This window comes from Curcuma longa, chromosome 10 (assembly GCF_044706935.1).
Source record: "Curcuma longa cultivar G26 ecotype Majalengka, Jawa Barat chromosome 10, ITB_CL_G26_1.1, whole genome shotgun sequence".
Taxonomy (NCBI): Eukaryota; Viridiplantae; Streptophyta; class Magnoliopsida; order Zingiberales; family Zingiberaceae; genus Curcuma; species Curcuma longa.
Window position 1 is genome coordinate 7621035 of NC_133870.1, and position 27160 is coordinate 7648194.

General features: G+C 34.6%; 1 protein-coding gene across 1 annotated transcript; it reads right to left on the reverse strand.

Moving 5' to 3' along the window:
- Window positions 1-427: 427 nt before the first annotated feature.
- On the reverse strand, window positions 428-27116 carry LOC141835933 (ABC transporter C family member 13). The gene is made up of 36 exons (XM_074723339.1): window positions 26998-27116; window positions 26624-26664; window positions 26442-26526; window positions 25183-25347; window positions 24952-25083; window positions 24153-24253; window positions 22141-22213; window positions 21526-21777; window positions 20481-20550; window positions 14299-14359; window positions 14081-14168; window positions 13447-13565; window positions 12580-12677; window positions 12254-12320; window positions 10037-10154; window positions 9838-9954; window positions 9680-9760; window positions 9327-9596; window positions 8585-8686; window positions 8438-8505; window positions 8179-8310; window positions 7947-8094; window positions 7399-7685; window positions 7146-7293; window positions 6854-7029; window positions 6678-6789; window positions 6528-6581; window positions 4271-4393; window positions 3506-3604; window positions 3256-3348; window positions 3037-3147; window positions 2810-2971; window positions 2464-2651; window positions 2140-2329; window positions 1067-1234; window positions 428-699 (listed from the first exon to the last, which is right to left on the reverse strand). Exons 1-36 carry the CDS (start codon window positions 27025-27027, stop codon window positions 619-621), a joined length of 4410 nt encoding a protein of 1469 aa, XP_074579440.1. The 5' UTR covers window positions 27028-27116; the 3' UTR covers window positions 428-618.
- Between the last annotated feature and the right edge of the window lie 44 nt (window positions 27117-27160).

Sequence of the window (27160 nt, forward strand, 5' to 3'; positions counted from 1 at the left end):
GTCCAGGCCCAGAAAAGGCAGGAGACGATGGTAATGGTGTTGTGGCATATGATGATGGAAAAGCAAGTGAGAACAACAAAGATGGAGATTTCTAATCAATCGCAAAATTCAATTTGTCCTCCGGGTTTTCACCAGCAAACGTAGATTGTAGGAAATTTATTCGACACAGTTGTATGTTCCGGTTCTAGACTCATGCAAGTATTTTTCCCAGCACTTTCCTTTTGTTATACGTACCTTTTGTATGAAAATCTGGAGAAAAATCGGCCATCATGCTGCATTATAAGCTTTGAAGTAGGCATTCAGCTGAAACGTGGTAGTCTAGTTCTTATCATCCGTACACTTGGTACCTTCTCTCTAGATTTCGAGAAATGTCCTGTAGGATGTCTCCACAAAGATTGTCGTATGCCAAGTTTCTCAAAGTTGCTTTTGAGTTGAGTTTTTGGAAACTATAGATGCATTTTCTAGTATGAATTAGGCTCCTAATAAACTCAGCATCTAAAACAGAAAATCTTAGAGACAATAGGTGCTCATGTTAATCTACTACCTGGTGACAGAAGCATAAAGATTTGTTAAGAGAAGAAGAGAGGGATTCGTTGGCTTTAAGGCAGCATCACTAGCTTACATAGAAGATGCTTCGGCAAACTTTGAGAACCTAGAGCATTCATCTTTGAGAAGATCTCGTGGATTGCCTTGCTCAACCTGCAGATAAATCAAAGCGGTAATGAGGAAAGTACCATGACCTGTCATTAGTTATTGAAGAACCACAACTTGCAGTAACAGCTGAAGCATTAAATAGTTTTATGATAAACTATACGTCCAAAATGCACAAGTTACTAATCTAGCTAATGCGATTAATTGGGCCGGAGTCTAAAGCCGTCTGATCTGTTTGTACATCTTGTCATCCTCAATGGTAAATGCATTATACCCAACAGAAAAGAGTCTCCAAATTTTTGATACTTTTTATCTACTAGTGTGCATCATTATTTCCCAATGACAAATGGTTGAAAAGCATATTTTGACTTCTAGTTGAATCCTAAATTACATCTGTGATAAAGCAATTGCTTACCAGGATGCCATGGTCAAGAACTAAAATACAATCCATCTCTAGCACTGTAGAAATTCGATGTGCAATTGTCAAAACTGTTGTATCCTGGCATTCAATGGAGATGGCATTTTGCAGAACTAATGCTGTTTGTGTGTCAACACTGGCTGTACATTCATCCAAGCAAAGTATCTGCAAAAAGGATACTTTGTCTATTCAGCAATGCCGACTTGGTCAAGCCACTAAGTTACATCACAACAACAAGCCATATTATTCTCAACCATCTGAGCTAAGCTACTTAGGATTCAGCACGGAACACAATAAATCAGCTTTCAGCATTTTTATTTTTGTCAATTTACTACTGCCACGCCCCACATTCTGTTATGACAGACATAAAGACAAGTTACATTAACACATTAGCTTCATTAACCCTCCAGCACGGAACAATTGTAATTTGACATACGAGATATAAGTACACTTTAAATTATTTAAATCTATGCTGTAAACCATATATAAAATGTAAAAAACAACAATTCATAAATAATCTGGCACCTTGGAAGTGATAGCTCAAGGAAAATGTTGAAAACTATAAATATGTGACCATAATGAAGTTAAGATACATGATGTTTTTCCACCATTAAGCCTTGCCTACTAAAATATTTTAACATTTTGTTAAATGTTTTTAGGTTCCTCTGCTGCTGACATAACTAATCCAAAACTTACCCAACCTAACCATCTTAACCACTTTTTCCCAGCTCTCTCTCAATATTGTAGATAAAGAACCGGCTTCAAAGGCTGAAAATTGAAGTTGTTATTGCGATGTACTGCAAACTATAAACCTGCCACAGTAGATGAACATAGGAAACAAATGGATACTACAAAGTAAAAGCATGCATATCCTCGAAACAATGTAAGCATAAGAGCAATTCAGATAGAAGAAGGAAGAAACATTAGCAACAAACTACCAGTCAATGCCTAGTAGGAGAATTAACATTTTGCATCAACATGAATAACCAAAGAAAGGACATTTAGGTCACCAATTTTCAATACGGTCAGTGATCTCTTGTGATATTCCTCATCGAAAACAGGTAATATACCTTGGAGGATTTAATGATTGCACGAGCAAGACATATGAGTTGTCGCTGACCAACTGAAAATGATGTTCCATTTTCTTTAACATGAATGCCAAGCCCACCAGCTGTTTCTATGACTTCTTTTATATGACATTTTTCAAGAGCTTCCCAGATTTTGACATCAGAAGTCATGCCAGATAGATCGAGGTTCTCCCTGGAGCATATAAATATCCTTAGTCTTATAACAATGACAGCTTTTTCACACAAGTCGTATCTCTTTACTCACAAAGAAACTCGATATAAATGCTATTTCAGGAGCATAGAACAATAATGATTTTTTATTCTCACCTTAACAAACCTTCAAACAAGAAAGGACTTTGAGGAACTACAGAGAAACGGTCCCGGAGTTCTCTAGGAGCCAAGTCAGCAATATTAGTACCATCTACTAGTATGCGTCCCCTACATATGGGAGTAAGGTGGAAAAGTGCATTCAGTATGCTCGACTTTCCAGCTCCTGTTCTCCCAACAATTCCCACCTAATGTACAAATATAACTCATTCCCATAAAGGATTACAAATGGAAGAAAAAAAGAGTCAAATTTGATATAGCAACAAAGCTATGCGCTCAGCATATCCAACCAAATATCTAACATCAAAGCTTCAAGCTATTCCAGTAAAATTTATACACCACAAACCTTCATGCCTGCTGCAATACTAAAAGAAAGGTCCTTCAAAGCTGCTGGTAGTGATGGCCTATATTGAAGACTAACATGGTCAAATTCAATCTGTCCATGGGGTGGCCACCCTGTAGGCAGAGATTTTGATCCTTGGAGTTCTTCTTGCGGAATGTCCAGGTACTGCATGCATATTCAGTGTTTACTGATAGTGAATGCATCAAGCATAACATGAAATCATCAATTACCTCAACCACTCTCTCAACAGAGACCATTTCTTTCTCTGTTTCAGTGAAACTTGTAAGAAAACTGCTCAACAACGACACTATTGGAGCCGCATAAGATAGGGCCAATCCTACCTGGAACCAGAACAATTTGAGGTCCTTATTAGGAATCATTATCAACATTTATATAAAATAATTTAAACTAAAAGTAGGAAACAGAACATTCCTCAGTTACAAACTTACCAGACCAGGTGTATCCATGGTAAGTGAAAAATCATGTCCATGACCAATGACAGCCATCACTCCAATAAATAATATTACTGAAGCTGACAACAACTAAATAAAATAGTGTGATTACCTCCATAATTTATAGAGTTAAATGCGTCATACATCCAGGAATACTGGTATAATGACTGTGGCCAACTTGTGGAGAACCAAAAACACCTAAATAGGACAACTAAATCAAACAGAAAAACCAAGGAAAGAATAATACTTGGAGGCGCAAAGAAAGCCATAAACTTGCGGTTTGTTCAGAATAGGAAGTTTGCTGATACAACTGGACAAGGTTCAGGAATCTTGCCATGAAGATTTCCTGTCATTCACATCATTAGATCAAAGAAAAGAAATTTGACTTCACAAGTGAAGAGTAACTAACTGGAAGTACTTGTATGTTCATAGTAAAATTTCGGATCAAGATACTTTTAGATAAGAAATTCAATGGGAAAAAATCATATATTTATCTAGAAAGCTTAAGAAAGAGAAACACAAAGGTGTGTGAAATTTTATGCTTTCTAAGCATAAATAATTCAAACATAAAGCAAGGCTATAATAGAATGCTCACTTAAAATGGTACCAACTAGAAACAAACGAATCAGTTAACATGATACCAACTAGAAACAAAGGAAAAGCATGGGTCATATAAGATGCACTTGATCCTTCATATTCAAACACTCAATTTGATAAGCTTGCATGCTAACGTAGAGCTAAAGGATGGCATATTTTCCACTAAGAATTGTGTGATTTATCACATTAATGAACAATTATGCAAATTGTTGGGAGCCGACCCCACTTAGTGGGATAAGGCTTGGTTGTTGTTGGTATGCAAATTGTTGGGAATTTTTCTTCCCCAAAAATATTGATCTTGATAGTAATTATCAAGATTCCAGATCATTTTTAGTCTGACAAGAGAATACATCTGTCTAACAAAGAAAAGAATTGTGATTGGTCAGGATGGTAGAATAAGAATATCCATGTTCACCTCTTTCTTAAACGCCCTTATAGTACATGAACCATCCAATGTTTCTGTGAAAGATGAATATATAGGTGAGCGAGAAACACTGTCTAATCTCCGAAGCTCACGTGAAGTGCACCTGTAGTAAAACTGTAACATAGGTCAGGTTAAAGAACATAAACATAAGATATTTACCAAAATTTGCTATTATCTTTATGGACTCATCATGATGACATGCCAATAGAAAAATAGAAACAATGAGGTAATTTTGCACAAATTAATTTGGGTGGTAGAGTTAAAAAGTCGTCTCTATGTTATGTGATGTTATTTAGAGAATTGATAACCAGGTCCAAGGCATACTTAGTCTTATGCCAATTTTTTTTTTGTTGAATTAGTCATGTTTAGGTCTATAAATATCCGGATTGTAATCCTATTTGATACCACAATATGATATCAAATTTTCAACTAGGTATTGGAGCCTAACCCATCAATCCCATTTATCATGTTGCTATCGCCCCTTTCTTTTTTCCATCCCCACTGCCAATACAAAAAGAGATATTCATTTTGCTGCCTTTCATCCAGCCCAAGCTATTGCCCAAGATCAAATGAAATCCAATATTCTCTCTCCGCCTCACTGTTTCTTCCCAAATATTTCCACCCTCCTGTTCCATCCACCCACATCTTGGACCTATTCATACAGATTCCTTTACCACAAATCCCCTTGTCCAGTTAAAAGGAGAAATTCCTCAATGAAATATGTCTAACATGCTCAAGTAGATTAGTATAGTTGAAGAAAGGCCAATTGATATTCCAACGGATCTAAATGTTAAATTGATGCCAGAACAGGGGAATTCATGATCTCATCCAATTATAGGAGATTAGTTAGAAAGTTGAATTACCTACAAGTCATATCTCAGTTGTTAAGTGTGATTAGTTAATTACTTGAGACTCTATATCATGACCATTTGGAAGCAACAAGTTTTACAATATTCCGAGAATACTCAAAGAAAGACTCTAATATACCATGACCATCACCAGATTATGGGTAAACAACAGATTTGAAGGTTCCCATGGATAGGCAATCCACATCAGGATATTGTGTTCTTGGAGACAACACATGTTATATCTTGGAAGAGTAAGAAAAAAAATGGTTTTGACTAAGTAGAGTGCAAAGACAATGTGCATAGCTCTGACTCTTGCGACATGTGAGCTTATCTAGCACAAAAAGTTAACAACCCAGTTGGGAGATCCTCCTATTGAGCCAATGAAACTACACTGTAGTGATGACCCAGATGTGACACACATTGCTTTCAATCTTGACTTTCATGAGGGATGAAACACATTCAAAGTAATTGTCACTTTGTCAGAGAAGAATTGTTGTTCAAACGAGGTAGTCACTCATTTGTTAGCTCTAAACATCAGTTAGCATTCTGCTAATGAAATCCTTAATGATCCTAGTATTGAATATATTTAAACAAATTGGGATTCTATAATATATTTGAATATGGGGAGTGCTACGGGCCTGATTGTAAATAGTTAGAGGTATTTCAATAAATGCACGGTTAAGATGGATGAACATGTAAACTGTCAATAAGACTAATAGAGAGGAATAATTTTCCCCACTTTAATGTCTGTCTAACAACAAATTTACCACTTCAACCAGGCAGTGTTATATCAGAAAATATGGCTGATATTTACAATTTTTAAAATTATCTTTTTCTGATGAAATTACTTGATGGGATAGTTTGACACTGCTTGATACCTAGAGTTACACCAGTCCGATCTAGTAGCCCACCATGAGAATCAGGATTGAATCAGTTTTTGAATTGATACTTTCACTTGGTGTTTTAAATCAGGATTCCATTACATTCATTCTCCAATGATTGATACTGCTTGGTAACTAGAGATACACCAGTCCAATCCAGTAGCCCACCAAGAAAATCAGAATTTAATCAGTTTTCAATTAATGCTTTCACTTGGCATTTTGAATCAGGATTCAATTACATTCCCTCTCCAAACTCTTTTGTGTTTTGAATGCTACAGGTGGGTAAATGATAAAATTTATCTACAAAATCATCACTGCTCTAGGCATCAAGGCTTCACAAAGCATCACAAAGTTGTTACTTTCATATTTCCAAATGAAACTTGGAACCATTATCATTAGATACTCAATGGCACAACTAAGAACAAAGAATGATGCTAGTTAGTTGGTCTATATTAAATTCTGCATTAGATTACAAAGATATGGGATAAAAAAAACAAATTGGAGTTTGAAAGAGAGTACCTGCAGTTTTTTATAGATAAAACCAAGAGGAAGCAACAATATCAAGAACATGACCTGCATTAGCATTTCAAAATTAACTAGAAAGGTCAGACTTGTGGCAGTACAATTGTTAAGTTGGACATGCATCTTTAGAGTAAACTGTATATCTACCTGTGAATAGGACAAAACTGCTGCAATGCCCAACAAGCTAAAGAAATTGGCTAGGAGAATATTAAAAATAAATGGAAGAGAATCATCAATGGCATAAAGGTCTGAGGATAATCTGCATGCTGAAAATCTTCATTAGTAAACTAATCAGGGAAAGAAGGCAAAAAATATTTCCTGACCTATTAAGTATTCTTCCATTTGGAATTTGGTCAAAGTAGTAAACCGGTGCATTGATAAGCTTACTTAGAAGCTCAGCATGCACCTGAACTGCAGCACGTAGGCCACCATATGAAAATGAAAATGCTCTTGCTAAGGTGAAGATGGAATTCATAACGCCAAAAATGGAGAGTACAATCTACAAAAACATATATATGCATGAATTGCTAATGATTGTTCACTACACAAAGAAACCCACCAAATTGAATAAAACAACTGGCTTCTAGTTTACAGTAAACAAGTAAGAAAAAATACCAGATAAAATCTTGTTTGCTCAGTTCCATTGTTGGCATCAACCCAATGGGATAACCATAAGTCATTGCCGTTACGGGATGCTTGCATAAAAGTTGTGGAAATGCATATTAGTATAACAATTGGCCAGCTTGCAAACCCAGCATAACTTCTGTGATGTGGAAAATAATCACCAGTGACATCAGCTAGAATATTAACCAAGATTGCATTTCTAGATTTAAAATAACATAGTTACACAATGTAAATGAACCATTACTTGTAAACAGTAAGATCAACATTCCCTTCTTTTCTTAGCTCTATATCAGCATTTGAGTTTGCTTTCTCTAAATCAACTATAGGTTCCTTGTCCACCAGATGAACAAACACAATTTCATTGGAAGTGCTTCCCATGCTTTCATTTTGTACGAATTCCAATGATGACAAGCTCGAATGTTTAGGAAGAGAACTTTTGGACAGTGGAGATTCCAAGAAATCAGTGGAAGTCCCAACCCACCTTAGCCGTCCTCCATCCATGATTACAATTATATCGGCTGCAGAAATTGCCTGCGTGAAGAAGAGTACTCAATGAGCATACTTTTGTCATAAGCAAAAAAAAAGAAAAAGGATCAATAATTTAAGAAAATATTGCTATGTTGCTGTCATATTTGTATTTACACAAGCTTGATCAATATACATTTCCAAGCAATATGACATTTCCAAGAATTGAAATGGTAACTAAACCAACTGTGTTTTGTCACTCTTGATTTAGGAATGAAGTGCCATTTCTAACAAAGAAAGATGAATCATAATTCACCTACTGCAAACCTGAGGATTATGAGTACAGAGAATCCGTGTCTTCTGATTCATCAAAGGGCCTAGGATTACCCTATGAAGAATCCATGATGCAACTTGAGAATCAACTGCACTGAGTATGTCATCAAGCAAGTAAATATCAGAGTCACTGTAGACAGCCCTGAAATTTTTCTTAGATATTAGGCCTAGGCATATAAGCAAACTCAACAACTCAAATAGCACTCTCCCAAGAATACAAACTAACCTTGCAAATGCAAGACGGCTTCGTTGTCCACCAGATAAGTTGATTCCTTTCTCGCCAATGTATGATAGATCATTCCCAATCATAAGTGAAATATCAACATCAAGTGCGCAAGCATGTAATATTTCTGTGTATCTGTTGTTTTTCCAAAAAAGAAAGAAACTCATCAGAAATTATATATGTACGACCCATAATCATCCCCAAAAGATAGTATATTAAAGACAAGATATCATTTAAAAGAATAAAGAGAAGAAAAATTCACCTTTTAGCATCAAAGTTATCTCCAAACAAAATATTATCACGCACTGAACCTGAGAGGATCCAAGGCACCTGCAATTGATTACAAAGCAAGCATGAGCAGCTAAAGTTGCAAAGTTATTTTTTTTATATTTTGCAATGATAGTGAAACCTGTGGCACATATGCAATTGACCCTTGAGAAATAATTAATCCTTGAATGAGATGCATCTCTCCAAGAATTGAATACAAGAAGGACGACTTGCCTGAACCAACCTGAAAATGTACCAATACACACATTATATTTGATAACAATGACAAATGCCCTATCTAAATATATTAATGAGAGTATGTGCAAGGGTGTGGGCTTTATATGCATAATAATTTTTTAGTATAATGACAAAACCCTACAAAATATATTAATAGGGAAATATATACAAAAAATGGGGGGTATTCTATTTGCATGGAGAAAACTAAAGGATGGGGAAAAAGTGAAGCAAACCAATAACCTTAGCGGGCAGGCTACAATAGTGAGGCAGTTTCACTAGATTGATGCCCTATTAATTGGCCATTGGAAACTTCTTATAGGCAACAATTTAGTATGCAAACATTATGTTGTTCGAGTGGCTATTCAGGGCACCCTCAATATGGTGACACTAAACTTCAACAGCAATCTACTGTTCTGTATCATTGAACATATCTATCTTCTTTTCCTTATCTATCTGTGTACATGGCTTGTAGATGAACATTCACTTCCTCAAGATATGTTGGTGGCATTCGACCTTCCAGTTCATCCAAATAGGTAAGCCATGTTAGAGGGTCTACAACTAAATACTGCATAAGTATATAGTTCTAGTATAATTATTCTACACATCAAGAAAAGAACCAGCCAAGTGGTCAAAAGATTATTAATCACCTCACCAACTACAGCAACAAGAAGGCCCTTCGGAACTTCAAGAGACACGTTATTAAGGACAGCCATTTGCTCCACATAGGAATTGTTGGACCATATAGAACATGCATCTAAAAATGCAACAGCTGTTGGCGTATTACTATTCGTCAATCTTCTTAAAGCACTTGATGGAGGAGCCTGTCCTTGTATCTGCCACATTGATTCGATGATAATATTACAACTTTTCTCATTACAGGACAAAAATTTGCTCAGACGCCCAGTAGAAATGAAAGCCTGTGATATGCAGCACATTGATTAAGTATTAAAACAAATATTTGTATAAACAATGGAATTAAAAGCTAAGCCATGCAACTTACGTCTATCAACCCATTAATCACCCATGGGAATGAATTTAAAGGAGAGATCAAGGTATTGAAAAGTGCAACACAGGTAAAGACCTGCACATATAACCATCATTTACTGAATGCTTTGGAATGTGAAAAATAAATTAAACAACGATGTTTCAGAATCTTACTGTAGCAGCATCTAATGAATACCCCATTAATGCAAAGATGCCAAAAGTAAACAAGGAGAACATTGTTGGAGTTGTAGCCCAAAAAAAGACACACCAAGCATCCAAGTACTTCCGAGTCTAGAAGAGATCCATAATGTCAATTGACTCAATTCAACATAGCTTATTCTACATGCAAATTTATTGGATATTTGTTTCATACTGAGAGGTGTTTAACTTCTGCATCCCTCTTCTTCATCAGACGTTGGCTAAACAGGCGTTCCCAACTATACATTTTTATTGTTCTAATATATGTCAACAGTTCTCCAGAACTCCTAATTCTGTTGGAAAAAAAAATGCGGTGATGCACTGTATACTTTTTAAGAAGCATAGAGAAAATGCAACAAATATCATAAGAAGGACAAATGCATGGACTGACATCAATTTCTTCATCCAATGATCATATGGCTGAAAGGGGCCCTCCATATGAAATCAAGCGCCTCAACATAAGCGTTCAGAAATTAGCAGAATGAGGGCAGAGTTATCTCAACCTTTGATGGCCACTTCATTATAAATGGCTATGATCCAATCTACCTTGATTAGGTGGCTAAAGAGGGGCCCTCCATACTCCATAGGAAGGAGGTCCCCTCCATTAAATGTGCACAAAGATTACCCAACCATTGCTCCTCGTTAATGGAGGTAACTTTTATCTAGTTGCACAAATCCTTCTTGGCTCCATAAATGGTCGCTGTATTGTACAATAATAGTGTCATAGTAGGGGTTAATCCCATCAAGAGTGGGCACATGATTATCAACCAAAACTTAGGTGGAAGCCAAGTGAGAAGCAACCTATTCTCGAGGAACAGTGAGATCGATTCATGGTTAGTCAACTCTCTTCAATTGGTGTGGTACTTTAAAAAAGATACTTCCATGTGGTGGGAGGTATTAGGTGGATATGCTCTTACGTGTCAATTTGGAGAGGCATGAAAACCTGCCCATACAAACCACTCACTGTGTCAAGACTTGGATGTCAGAAAGCTCCCTTGAACTAATGTTCCCACTTGACAATGTACTTAGGTCATATGCATATATCCATATTTGTGATGAATAATTGTAAATTCAAGTAACAAAGAAATTTAACCCATAAATCTTATACATGGTCAATTATAAGACTAGTTTGAGTAATTTTAAGGCATTAAGAAATTAGCATTCCTAGACAATTCAAGCCGAAGATCGGAATAGGATTGATTATATGAGAATACAATACAATTCTATAAAAGCTCACCATTCCTAGGCAGGATCCTGATTATGGCAATCCTGAGTTCATGGCTCTATGGAGCAAACTTTCATTCATATAAACATTTTAAAGATCAGCACTAAGTGAAAGCAGACCAACTTTTTCATACCTACTATCTAAGAAGGTTCTGAATTGTATGGTAATGATTTTAACTTTAAGTAGAAGAAACTCTTTTTAAAAACTTTTGTCAGTGTCTTCCCTCTGCATGCTGCTAGAGTTGAGTGGAAAATCAATTTTGCTCCGCTACCAAGTTGCGGATGAAAATACTATTATTTATCAGCAGTACCACAGTGCACCTTACATAATCGAGCAATACAAGACAAAAAAACATAATTGCCCAGGTACGTCCATTAATCTAGTATCTATTGTTCAATTCGAACAATAATAAAAATAATAACAAAAAATGAACCCATTCAACTTTCAGTTTGGTCCAATTCTTTACTAAAACATGTTTCAAATTTATAGAGGCAGAATAAATTTTGGTTCAACAATGATCCAATTAGTTGCAAACAAAAATTGAACTAGAAGCACCAATGTTCTTGTATTTAAATTAACTTAAATGCGATGGAGATTTATTTTGAGTGATTGAGCATTCATTAAATTTTTGTCAGAATCCACGGGATGAAAACGTTGATTGAACACCATCTGTTTTTACAAATTTTTAGATCACATGAAAGTTGCAATGTGATGTAACAACTAATAAATTAATGGTGCTTGGATGCAAATTCAGTTCAACTAAACTAAATTGATAATTTTGGTTAGATTTTAGTTAGGCTTGTAGTGTTATTCTATCATAAAGAAGATAAGTTTACTTGGGTTTAGATTGAAGCAATTGGGCACTCTTATTAGCAAGAAAAAAATCACAGCTGGGTGATGAGGAGGCTTGAAAATTCCAATAATTTGGAGCTTCAAAAGGGTAGCCCAGTACAAGCTCCTGCCAATGCGGAGTCCCAAGGAAAGATCTATTGTATGCAGTCTTATCCTACTTTGCAAAAGGTTGTTTCCAAGACTCGAATCTCGTGACCTCTAGGTCACACAGCAGTAACTTTACCATTGCATTAAGACTCCCCTTCTAATTTGGAGCTTCAAGGCTTAACTCAAATAATTTATACAATCTTTAATGATACAATGCTGCCAACCTACCTCTCATCCTTTTGTTTCATCATATCCTCTGTCGCACTTGCTATCAGCTTAGAAATCCATTTATTCACTGCAGAGGAAATTATAACATCAATAATAATAGATATATCATACACAGCCATAAAATGAATTCTTCTTTTTCCTTTTTTGAGAAAAAGGACTTCATATATGTTGTTGGTGATTTATGTGTCAGTATAGTTTTCAGTGATCGACTTAACAAAAAAGGAAAAGTGAAGTCTACAGTTCACAAGACAATAAAATACTTTGATTCTCAGCTTCCTTAATATCAATAGTAACATACTAATTATGCAACACATGTGACTGCCTACCTGGTATAAGCAACACAGTTATCGTGACTCCAGATATGAATGCAAAACTGACCTGCGTGTACAAAAGATACAGAGCCACACCAATCTGCAAAGGCAAGCTGCAATTGCAAAAGAAAACATAAAAAGAATTGCGCAATCGCAAGATTGCAAATGGTAGTTTTAGTTAACTGTTCAAGTAGCAGGACATACATAATCATACATTTCGAATGAACAACTGTCATATCTCCTGATTAGAAAACAGGGATAGGCATGGTCAGGTCGGGTCACATCATTCACAGTTATCTAGAAAACCCAATCCAATCTAGTTTGATCTGAGTTATAAAAATATCCCATTTCCGAACCCAGACGGCCAGACCCAAAACAATTGAAAGCATAAAAACACAAGACTGAATTTTTCAGTTCAATTTGAGTTGGGATTTAGGAGATTTCAAGAATTCAGAGATTTGAAAATTTTCAACACTGAAACATCTTGTTCGCAGGGACCAAAACCTTAGCTTGGAATAAGATTTCAACAAGCCTTGCAGATATCCACAAGAATGCATGGAAAAAGGTACCTCTAGGAATTCAAATGCTGCAGCAATTAAGGTTATGTTAGGCAATTTCTTGAGGTCAATTGGTGTGCATCCCAATGAGAATCACAAGTCAACTAGTGTCTTGTGAACTATGAAAAATTTGACCAAAATCTCACAATTAAACAGGTTGTGTCAAGTAATTTGCAATGCATATCTGGAAACTTATGATAGCATAAAATTAAAAATTAAAAGGTTGATACAATAATTATTAAAAAAACTACAACAGTAATACAAGCACACAAAGTTCTCATTGAAAAAGCAAAAAGAGTTATGAAGTTTCATTAAAATATTGTACCTCCATGCATCATGGATGCTATTACATAAGTTGACAGTCCTGTCTGCATCAACAGACATGAATGTTTGAATTTCACCATCAGAAAATGTTGAGCGCTCAGCCAGACTAATATTTAGGCACTACAAACAAAAAGCATATGTTTAGTAAGAACCAAGATAATTTATTGCCCAGTAGCTCATCATACAAATTACAAGTATATAAATGATTAAGCTAACAAGAATATTTAAATGGATCCTCCTTTATTACACTAATCAAAATCCATAATTTTGCTATAGCATTGGAGAAAACAATTTGTATAGGAGTTTTGAATTCAAATTTAACACGGGCAGAGTGGTTGACTGGTACAAACAGAAAATGCAGATTAACACCAATGCTGACCAGTCAGGCCAACCATTTTCAACAGGTTGGGTAACCTACCAGATGAGGACAGCCCCGAAGTTTAAACATATTGATAACAGACTGTCCCTGTGGAAGACTAAATTTTCTGAAAGGAGGACAATTAAACCTAGCCAATAGTGTTCCTAGCTCCTTACATCAAGCAGCTATTTTTCCATAATTTGTTGCAGTAATAGTAAATGAAACCTGAAAGGTAATATACCAATCTTTCTAAATGTACAGAAAAGCATTGTATTACCTTGTGGTATATTATGGTCATTATGCTTGATCTTAGCATCAACTTCAATTTCATTAGACGGAAAGAGTACTGTGTATCAAGAAAAGACCTACATTAACAAGTAGTTATTACTTCCTCAACCGGACAAAGAAAAATACAAAAGGACAAAGGACATAATAAAAAACAAGATAAACTAGCCATAAAAAAAACAGTTAGCAAAAGCAAGTTCTATTATGTACTTGAAAATGGAAGTAAGCCCCATGGATAGAGCAAGAATATATCCCTCTGTACTATTAGAACCTGTACAAAACAGAAAAAGGCAACAAGATGTAATTCAGTTCTTAAAGATGAATAAAATCTTCTTTAAAGAATGAACTAATATAAACAAAAATAGATTTTATTCAAGGCCATGCATACTGTGCGGAAGACTAATTTACCCTTACCTTCAAAGTAGAAGTTAAGATAATAATAAATGCATACTGTTGAAAATTTAGTTTCCATCAGGTCAGAAAGATTGGTGATTTGTAGCAATCGTCAATCACAAAGCATATAATCACTTTTCTTGAGGTTGATTGGATGGAGATATGCCAAGGTAGCAACATGAAGTGATGGAGGACAAGCCATGGCCAATCTATTCCATATATCTAACCAAAGGACAACTGACACAAAGGATCATGGGCGGAGCTAACATGGGCCCAGTGACTCCGACCATGTGCCCAAGAGACCTATTTTCTCACTGATTCTATGCCCATCACGTAGAAAATTACAATTCATCTAGGCATCATCTTGACCGTCTATTTAGCTAATATTATATGGTTATATTAGTTGATATATTATCTGGTTATATTAGTTAATATATATTCGTAATTAGGTAGTTGTCAATTAGCTTAATTATAGTTTCCTTAGTTGGATTCTCTCCTTAGAAAGATTCCTAGTTTGTATATAAATAGACCCTTATGTAAAGGGTGAAAAATTCAAAAGGAATAAGAATTATTTTTTCCAAATATTTTGTTTAACATGGTATCAGAGCTTTAGGCCTCTTTCTGTTTTTTTCTTCTTCAGCTTCGCATCGCATCGCATCCTTTGACTTTTCCATGGTCGCAACTTAGGGGGAGAGGGGAGTTTGCGGCTTCTCGTGTGCGTGGTGCCGCCACGGGCTCTACTTCTCCTCGAGCGTGGAACCCTAGCTTGTGAGCCACGATCCCTCTTCTTCTTCTCCTCTCTGCTTGGTGCCACCGTCCGTTGCGTGAGCGTCGTCGACCCTCTCCCTTCTTCTTCTTCCTCGCGGAGTGCCATCTTCTCCCTTGCAGTTGCCACGACGTCGTCTCTGTTTCCGGAGTACGATAACATTGAAAAGATCCAATAAGTCAACCAACCACAAAATAACATTGTTATACAACTATCAATGATCAATCATTCCACCAATATATACTTTCAGAAGCTATTTAAAACTCAAATTTACCATGCAATTCACACTTTCCAATTAAAATAATTTAAAGCTCAATTTTTTATCCATTTTCTTAATCCAACTTCTTATTTAGTCAATCTATCCTCAAGCAAAACCTCAAGTCAATAGTATGTCATAATTAATTCTCAGAGTCGGTCATCTATTTGTCCTCAAGATTAATTTCATTCTAGTTACTAATTCAATCATTCAAAAATACTATGACAATTAATCTTAAGAATCAATATCCACAAAAAATTAAAACTTAATCCTCAATCCATTGTTCTCATTTCAATTTCTTGTTTAATCATTCTATCCTCAAGCACAACCTCAATATAACTAATCACAAAATCCAACTAATTCTCCGAGACAATGCCCTCTATTCGTGCTTAAAATTATTTCCATCATAGTTAACTATTTAAAAAGATTAAAACAATTAACTTTAAATCAATATCTACAGACAATCTCAAATTTTTTCTAGTTGAGATAAAATCCCATAATAACTGACATTAATATGATAAAGTTTATCGGTAACACCTCTAATTTCTATCAAAATTACTTCAAACTATTTATGACTTAATCTACAACCTTAATCACCTCTCAAATGAAATACAAGCTAATAAATCCTCTTGATACCATAAACCACAATTTCATGTGAAACGATCAAATTTTCCTGCTTCTAGATTATCAAACCTTCTCTTCACACTTGAACATCCAATCATTATAATGATTGCATTCGATAACATTGAAGAAATCTGATAAGTCAAGACCAACATTAAAATAACATTGTCACGACTATCGACGATCAATCACTCCACCAATATCACACATACTTTCAAAAGCTATTTTAAAACTCAAAATTACATGCAATCATACTTCCCAATCAAAATAATTTAAACCACAATTCTTGGACCATTTTCTTAACCCACTTCTTATTTAATCAATCCATCCTCAAGCAAAGCAAAACCTTCAAGTAATTCACTGAAATCAAATATCATAATTAATTCTGAAAGCCAAAGTCATCTATTTATCCTCAAATTCAATTTCACTGGTTATTCAAAAAACCTATGACAATCCAGCTTAAGAATCAATATCCACAAACAATTAAACCTCAATCCCTGGTCCACTTTTCTTTATTGAATTTCTTGTTTAATCAATCTATCCTAAGCATAACCTCAAGTCAACTAATCACAAAATGCAATTAATTCTCCAAGATAATGCACTATGTGTCCTCAAAATTATTTCCATCATAGTTAATCATTCAAAAAGACTAAAACAATTAACCTTAGAAATCAATATCCACAATAACTTCTACTAAAATCATCCTGATACAATTTTTGAGTTACTCTACATCCTTAGTCACCTTTCAATGAAATACAATGTCACACGATCAAATTTTCCCATTTCAACATTATGAATCCTCCTCTTCACACCTAAACACCCAATGATTATAAAGATTACCTAAAACAACATTCAAGAGATCCATTAAATCAAGACCAACATAAAAATAACATTGTCATACGACTATCATGATCCATCATTCCACCGATAACACACATATACTTTTAGATGCCATTTTAAAATTCGAAATTACCCAATTAAAATAATTTAAACCCAATCCTTGATCCACTTTCTTAATCCAACTTCTATCCTCAAGCAAAACCTTAAGTCAATCTATCCTCAAGCAAAACCTCATGTCAACTGATCACATATTACATGTAATTCTCAAAACAAAAGTCATTTATTTGTCCTCAAAACAAATTTCATTATAGTTATTCAAAAAGATTATGACAACCTTAAGAATCAATATCCATAGACAATTAATCCTCAATCCTAAATCCACAATTATATTTTTCTACTTGAGATAACATCCCACATATAACATCATTTATACTCCAATTTTACCAAAATCATCATGATATTGGCTTACCCTACAACCTTAATCACCTCTTAAATGGATACATGCTAATAAATCCTCATGATTATCATAAACCACAATTTCATATCACACAATCAAATTTTCTTGTTTCTACATTATCAAACCTCCTCTTCACATTTGATATCAAATGATTATAAAGATTGTCTACAATAACATTGAAAAGATCCAATAAGTCAATACAAAATCCTAAACAATATTATTATACGATTATCAATGATCAACCATTTTATCGATATTACTCATATTCTTCCATATGTCATTTTAAAACTTGAAATTACCATGCAGTTGGTAGTTCCAAATTAAAATTATATGAACCTAAATCCTTGCTCCACTTTCTTTAATTCCAACTTCTTGATTAGTCAATCTATCCACAAGTCAATTGATCACACATTACAATAAATTCCCCAAGCAAAAGCCCTCTATTTGTCCTTAAAATTAATTCCATTTTAGTTACTATGACAATTAACCTTAGGAATCAATATCCATGTACAATCATATTTTTTGTAACAGATATAAGACACCACGATAGCTCATTTTAATCCGATCAATTTTACTAGTAATACCTTTGACTTTTACCAAAATTATTTTGATATTATATTCATCTTGTTGTAGAACCTTAACCACCATTTGAATGCAATACAAACAAATGATATTATAACCCAAAATTTAATGTTACACAATCAAATGTTCTCTCCCCTACATTATTAAACCTCTTCTTCACACCTAAATAGCCTGTGACCATAGAGATTACCCAAGATAACATTGAAGAGATCTAAATCAAGACCAAACCTAAGATAATATTATCGTACAACACTCAGTGATCTGTCATTCCACCAATATCACACATATACTTCTGTAGGTCAATTTAAACAAGAAATTACCATGTAACTTGTACTTTCCAATTAAAATAATTTAAACCACAATCCTTGATCCACTTTTTGAATCTACTTTCTTATTTAGTCAATTTATCCTCAAGTCATACAATCATACATTGCAATTAATTCTCCAAACAACCCTCTATTTGTCCTCAAAAAAATTTTCATTATAGTTTTCATTCAAAAAGATTTAAAACAATTACCCTTAGAAATCAATATCCACATCTCATACTTTTTTCTAGTTGAGATAATACCCCACAATAAAATCTATAAATTTCTACCAAAAATACCTCTAATTTCTACCAAAATCATCCTGATACTATTTTGACTTACTCTACAATCTTAAATGGAATAGAAGCTAATAAATCCTCATGATAACAGAAACCACAATTTTATGTTACACGATCAAATTTTTGCTCTTCTACATTATCAAACCTCCTCTTCACACCTGAACACCCGACGATTATAGAGATTGCCCATAACAGAGAAACAAGGATAATATTCTACACCTCGATCAATAAGGAAAGCTTCCTAAAGCCTTTATACAATTGATTGTCAACCTGTTACTCTGAAGAGCATCCTTATGAACAACCGTGATTAGCAAAATGGATCAAAACCTAAATTATAAAAGCATACAACCATAGCAATCATTAAATGGTTTGTTGCATGGTCTTAAACCTCATATCATGCCAAGCGGCATGATTAAAACATAATATTTCAATAAATTCTCGAAACTCGATACTACTTAGCACAAGTAAATCTTATATTATTTTGTAAATCATGCTGGTATCATATCATTTTGACACTCGACAATTCTTGACATGATATAATACGCGTCAAGATGAATTGAAAAAAAAAATTATTATTATTTAGCTTAAATCATAAAACACAATATCAAAATTGCATCATTTTAGATAGAACAGACATACATAGTTATGCTATCTTTTTTTTCCTCTTCATCTCCTACCCCTCCATTTTGCAATCGGCACTATACATTAGAACACCGGCACAATTCCAAAATAGTATTGTCTCAAGATTTTAAACCTCGGTTTGTTACAAAGTCATTGCATGGGGCTGTTGTCTTTGTTGTCTCTAGTACCATGCTCTTGTACCATGTTAAGGTTAGGTGGAAAATTATGAGTTATTCCCCTAAGTAGTTCCCTATATATATATATATATATATATATATATATATATATATATACATTTTCACATGTATCCTTATGATTTGGATATTCACAATTATAACCCAAACAATTTACTATTGGACCCTTAACTTTAACCCAGAAGGAACAGGAACAGTTAGTAGTTCACATCACATAACTAGACAATGCCTACAGATGACTAGATGGACTTAGATGGTGAGGCAATAATTTGACAATTGTATATCCAATTTGGAAACATTTACCCTTTCTTGATAATGACAGGTACTATAAAGAGTTGCTTAGAAAGAGTTGAACTCAAAATGAAACTACTTTATTTTATGAAAAACATAGTAGTGATGCTTCACCAATTTACTGCATGAACTACTAATCCTGTCAATTGTTTGTAGTTCGAAGAAAATAAATAATCAAGCGATCTAGTAGATGATTATTAACTGTGCATCATGCTCTCTCATAGATGAATAGTACAAGTAGCAACATGGATAACAAATTTCTTATTTTGCTAGAGTACACAGTCTAGAACAAACTCTTGATGGTTTTAACACCTGAAATAGAAAAAAATACCTCTAAATGTGAGTGAAAATCAAAAAATGAACCCAGATGTTTGCCTTCAGGATCATTTTGTTGATCCTAAAAGCAATAAATTACTTATCAAAGAATTAGGCCTACCTCCCTTGTTAAAAAAAATACTGAATTAGCCTAGCCAATGTACTTATTTTACTGAACTAATCATGAATGCAAATATTCATAGCTAGGCAACCATAAATTTCTATTTTAGAATGCTTGCTAACTTAAAAGTTTACTAATTTTGCAAAATTATAAAACATGATTGGCACTGAGATTCTCATACCCTTGTAAGCCCACATGTGGATTCTAAATTCCCTCGTTTATGGGCATTTGAACCACAAGCTTGCTAATACCATAATAGACAAGTTCCATGATATAGAAGCAAGAAATAAATCAAAAAAAAAAAACACCATAGCTTCTTTCTTCATCAAACCTTTTTGCAAGAACCTGATAAGCTTGTTAAGGAGCAATGGAGTAATAAAGCCAACACCATCGTTTAATGCCTGAAATAAATTATTAAAACAACAACAGATTAGAAAATTAAAAATATCAATTAAAAAAAGAATTAAGTTTCAGCATACACAAGATTATATAACTTTAGGTGCAAAGTTAAAATGAAAAAGACTTGCAGAGAACTAGCGCAACAGCTAGTGAAAATCTAGGACAGGATAAGACATCTTTAGTTCTATTTATTGAAAGTGAAGGAGAGATCCAACAAACCAGAGTACAATTCAAAGCAAATGAGATAAGTGTGAGTTTCTATACGAGGTTTTAATAACATATCACTTCTTTATTTTTGTACAGGACAAAGCTGTTTGTAATTTAAGGGGATTTTTTTTGGACAAAGTCCCAGTTAATATCACAGAAGCATCTAAAATATTTAATAGATCAAACACCTTGACCTTTACAATTCTTCAATGTTTAAACTTCAAGATAAAAATACAAAAATATGCAAACAAAAAAAAAGTATTCACAATATGAATAGACAAATAAGGATAGATCAGTATCAAAAGAGACAGAAGCAGAAACAATTCAAATGAACAGATAGCGCACACACTATATGCTCAATACAGATGTACTTCCATTATCTCACAGATTGTCCATTTGTTGTCAGACGATCTATTGATAAAATGTGTATTTTGTTTAATTCCACTAAGAGAATTAGAAAAAATATATATAATAGTAATCACGAGTTATGAAGGAAGAACGCCAGAAAGCAAGAACTACTTTAACAACAGTTTTTTTAATAATATGATCAACTTAGCACGCACTAAATAGTTTGGACTAAGACAATTTCATGTAATTATTATTCTAGTGTTTTTAATAGGTTACAAGTGGAGCATGAAAATCCCAGTTCCACCCAAAAATTCAAGCAGTCTAGGATATGAAATGCTACTATATGTGTCAGAAACTAGAAAACTATCATGTTCCAAAGATAATGTATTATTATTGTTATTTAAATAAATAAATAAGGGCACCTTCAGCAAACCCAGGCGCAAGTATTGCCAACCATATGCATTGTACATGGCTTTAAACAGAAGATGTGAGCCATGCTTATTTTTTTCAGCTACCCAGCAATCCAACAACAGGGTATGGCATAAAGATGGCATAAGCTCACTAGGCAATGGAACTAGATCTTCAAAGTCAAGTTGCTTTCTGACACCAACATCCATCATCGTGTTGACAAATTTGAACATAAAAAGCTGGCAAAAGCTGCCAGATTTCCCATCCTATGGAAATAAGAAATAAATTTAGTAACATAAGCAAAAAAAAAAGGCATAATGAAAACATTAAAAAAAATACATCCTAAGGAAATAAGAAGAGATAAGGTTAGCGACATAAACCAAAATTAAAAACATAAAATAAAATAATAAATAAACCACTCCACTTAACAAGATCTCTGCAAACTAAAGCATGACTAGCTTCTAAAAATTGGCATCCACCATTTGGTTAACAAAACAAGTGTATGCGTTTGAGTGTCTAGTAACTATGCTGAAGGATTTCTACTGTGCAATCAATTAACTTCACAACTATATTTAATTTCAAAAGATGGAATGAATACAATAATTTTACATAACTGCATATGCACATACCAGATATTCTGTTTGCCCTTCTTTAATCTCTGTATGGAATGAAAGAAGAGGATCTTTGACAGAATTGACTTCCCTGAAATAGAAATTTAACTTTGAAGTTGGTAGTTAATGTGCGCAGAGATAATAATATTAAAATAGGGTTATTCTGTATAAAGGTAAATATTGAAGACCATGGAACTGATCCAACAGAACTTCTACAATTGAATATTGGTTATCATTGATGAGAAAAAGTAAAATAGAATAACTACAGAATTTGTCTAAACACAAGCATCTGATGCATTCAAGAAATAGACTGAGGTAATATTGAACTTAGAATTAACCTCCGAGCTCATTGCTCTATTTGTGTAACAGTCCAAGAGCTTTAGTTTGAACCCGAAACCATAAAATAAGACATGTTAAACATCCTTAATGTACTCTTAACTACATGGCGCATGTGATCAAATGGATCCCCAAAATTATATAACTTCACCCTAGATTGTGAACTTCTTAGCAGTAGGTCAAAGAGAGTTTTAGTTAAGAATATACTTCAACGAACCTGTATGTTCAATTCACTCTTGGAAATAGATGTTACCAGACATAATACTAAACATGTGGCTTGTAAATCAACAAAACTACTCAAGGGCTAGTATTGGATAATATTTTTTAATGGGATAGGAGGAAAGACCTACCAGCAACAAGAAGCAACTTCATTTCTCTTCTGTCTCTATTACAAAGAAATAATCTCCACTATGTATTACAGAAAGATTGGGATCATTATCACCTCCAGTATGAGGACAGGATCAGTACATTTATTAGAAAAAATATCTACCAACAGAGAAACAAAGGCCAACATCCTTATTTGGTCTCCCCTTTTAGTTGTCCATAGAAATACTTGATGACTCACTTCAAGGTGATACCTTAAATAAGGTAGCTCTACAACATGGCAATACACAGTGCATCCCCATTGGACGAAAGGATGTAAAAGACAATAGCTGCTTGTGTATATCAGGCAGTAGCTGAGGTGGCCATCAAACCCCTTGAAGATCTGCCTGGAGAAGAAAAACGCATACGCACAATTGGTGCCTCCTTTGGAGGCAACAGAGGCAGATGGCATCATCCTCACATGAAGCAGCAAAATGTCCTCGACACAGGAACCTGAAGCACCTAGCAAAAGCAGTCAATTATTGGCGTCACCAAGGAGCCATCTGTCCCAAACAATGTCAAACCAAAGCACCTTGAACTTGACCAGGAACAATCACCAGACCTATGCTGCGCCAGTGGCTGCAAACCCTGCATAGTTTGCCAATCACCAGAAGAACACCTGGAGCTCTACAGGAAGTCCTATCTCTCGAGACAGGTTGGTGTGCTTTTGTATTCCTTTGTCCATTGGGTAGTGAGAAGCCATCACCTGAACGTCAGAAAACTATGTACGTCCATCTCCTCACCTAATTCCAAAAGCCCCTGACCTCGTGCAGAGCTTCTAGTCGTCAAAAAGAAACTTCTAACTCAGACTAAATCATGTGTCCAAGAATTGCCAGTATGCATGAGTCACACATTGAACATTTCATACCACTGAAGTTTGAACCACTCAAGACTGCATTTAGAGCCCCTTGAAATCAGATGGAAGCTTCTATCCATCCACGAGTACTTTCTAGGGATCATCACCAACTATGAATCTACATCCAACTTAGCAAAAGATTAAGGTTATTCACAACAGTTCTTGGAACTCCTACTGAGCTTTTAGCAGAGGAACTCAAACTAATAATAGAGTATGAACTGACTTGTTTTTTTTACAAGTTAGGTTCTCTGATGTATTTTGAATGCTTAACTAATAGATTGATTAACTTGAATAACTACTTGATCTTCATTCTCAATGACAAGCCATGAACTTGGTAGGTGCCTTCAACTTCAAGTTGAATGTTTATTATCAAATATCAAGTACTTCTAAATGACTTCTCGATATTAGTAAATGCTAGATCATGAATAAACAAAATGGGATATCCAAGAGACCAACAAACTAATTGTAAAGGTACCTCTTTTTCTCAGTGAAGCACATAAATCTGATCACAATGATAATGAGACCAAACATGAGTTCTGCTGAGAACAAAGAACCTTCAGCAATGCATATTATCACCTGCACAGCATGTTCATGCAAGTCAGTAACATTAAGAAGACATTTTTCATTCTTTTTGTCTTAAAAATTCAATTCTTCACATTTCCTTCTTTGTAGTTCAGAACCTAGCAATCAAAAGGAAAACCAACCAGCTAGATAGATCTAGTCATGGATCTTGTATACAGTTTTTGCTGCTGATCAAGAAAACAGCATTTGCTTGACAACAATCATCATCATCAAACCATGTGTCCCAACTATTTGAGATCGACCACATTCTTATCACCCATGATTATGAAGTTCTATCCATTGCGATATCACTACTGATATTCAAATTAATTAAATATTTTTTATTACATTGATTAATCTTTCTTTGATCTCCCTCTATCTCTTACACCTTCCACTTTATCTATTCACTGTTTCAGCTAAGAGGATCCATTGGTCAACTTTAGACATTCATATCATCTCAATTTACTCTCATTCTATAATTTGTTGCTACCTATTTGCTCTCAAACAGTAATATTTCGTTATCTTATCCTTTCTAGCAACTCCATACATTCATCTTAGTATTGTCATCTCTATTATATTTTTTTTGTATGTGTTACTAGATAAGGGACCCAAAAGAAATAATTGTTACAAGGAACAAGTAGTGATATTTAAAGCTAGCAATGTGCAACTGTTTCAAGAAAGAATAGCATGTGTTCAAATATCCTCAAGTATACCTTTCTTGATAATAAACTCCTCAGAAAATGAGGTATTTGCATGAGAGGTTTTATGATCCAACAAAAGCACAACATATGATTGCAAAGCACATAGAACCATTGATCCATTCTTGAAACTAGAAGAATCACAATCTGTAGAGAAAGACAATTTTAAAAAGTGGTCAAGCATGAGGTAATTTTCCACATTTTGTGTTGATATTAACAAATGTAACAACAGTATAAATAGTTCACCCAATAAGAAAGCATAGAGACTTGATAAAACCAATAATGACTCCCAGAAAGATTGCCTTCAACAGTGCTCTTCATTAGCAAGGATATCTCAACTAAAGCAAGGAAAGCCCCACAACAAGACACAATCTGTAAAACAAGCAGTTTCTTGTGGTCTACTGTCATAGCCTGAAAATAAAACAAAGCTTGTGAACAATTAAAAAAGGATAGTATTCATCGACAATCGTAATTCTTTCAACCTTGAATAACCATCTACAACTTGTAGTACAGTCTACATCAATCAATGTGATGAAAAAGAGAAATTACTATAATTAGCTTAAGCAGGACCAGACTTCAACTATGTTGTCCAAGAACACCAAAAATGATTCGACAGATGCACAAGTAGCACACATCGGATTGGATTGAATTGATATCCTGGTCATTGACGATCACAAATCAACCCTAGTTAGTTTTAGTCAATTTCGAATTTCCCATTCATCTTCTTTCTTAAAGATCATAGATCTTATATAATATTCTATAATTTAAAAGTGAAATTTGGGAATAATCAAGTCAAATTTAGTTGGGATTGTGCTGACTTTTCTTAATTCCCAAAATTTTGCAGTTTTATTAGCTACAAGTGTATGCCAATGGTATCATCAAGCTGTGTTAATCCTAATCATTTGGGTTATATCAACTAGATCTTATCCCACTATTGACCTCTATGAAATATTATTTCATCCATAATGGCTAACGGTCAAAAAATCCTCAGCACAGTGTGACAGTTTTCTGACAATAGAAGACTAGTGATCCTCTTATTGAACAGTACATCTACATTCCCTTGAGTTGACACCGAGGCTTAAATTCTAAAAACTATTTACCTTATTTCATGCAAGTGATGAAATTATAAGATCACCAAATCAGTCCTGTAGAAGTTTTAAAAGCATGATCTAAAGTAGAACATATTAAATGAACAAGAAGAAGAAAATACAAAATATATTTAGAAAAATTAGGTCCCATACATAATAGATCTGTCCAAATACACATTCAAAAAGTACTCATATCATATATGAACCTACATTGAACCTACCTCTTATAAAGCAGCAAAACGAATAGTCAACATTGTATTATACGATATACAAGGTCTTCAATGACAAAGTGAAGATAGTTGCGTGTAGAAGGTAGATAATAAAACTATACAATCCACAAATATAAAACATGGTGCAAAACATGCAAGTCGAAACATAACTCCAAAAAATAATGGAAAACTATGAAAATGTAGTTACATTATATCGTTCACGATTCCTCTGAGCCCCTGCAAGAATGAGAACCGCGAGTATAATCACCATATTTGATCCGAACCCTAATATCGTGCTGCACTTAAGGAACGCATTAATCAAGCACATCTCGATCAAACACACACAGAGAAAGCAAGTACAAAAACAATGGACCAAGCGAAAAAGGATATATATTCTCGAAACATGGTGTAAATCCTTTTCCATCCCATACCTGCAAGCAAACCAACACTAATATGTTCAGAAGTTAAAGAAAAACACCCCTATCTCTCAATATTCAGCACAAGGAAACAATGGTGAAATAAAAGTCGGAAACACGATACGTAGCGTGAAAGGAAACCGAAAAGAAGAGAACAATAATCAGAGACATTGAACGAAGAAGCCAAAAGGAATTAGCTATCACATCGGTTATCATTATCAACATAGAACGCGGAACCCCAAAACAGAGAAAGTCGCAAACAAAAAGATCTACATGTACACAGATCAAAGCAGGACGAATAAAACCCAATAGATCGGAGGATCAACAGCATGAAGACGATGAGCATACCATCGAGTCGTCCGGGCAGATGACCTCCATGGTCGACTCCCGAAGCTGAAGCAGGTAAACAACAGCGACGATCGAAGTGACGCCGCATTAATAGAAGAATCAAAGGGTATTCTTGTAATTTCGAATAAAACAAGCAAATGAACGAGTAAGCGTCCGCACGAAG

What these genes read in the sequence shown, in the direction of transcription:
- LOC141835933 (XM_074723339.1), bottom strand. Translation starts at nt 27,027, where the DNA reads ATGGAGGTCATCTGCCCGGACGACTCGATG. An exon ending in CAGAAGTTAAACACCTCTCA is followed by an intron (nt 9,955 to 10,036) that starts GTATGAAACAAA and finishes GATCTCTTCTAG; the next exon opens with ACTCGGAAGTACTTGGATGC. An exon ending in ATTCATTAGATGCTGCTACA is followed by an intron (nt 9,761 to 9,837) that starts GTAAGATTCTGA and finishes TTATATGTGCAG; the next exon opens with GTCTTTACCTGTGTTGCACT.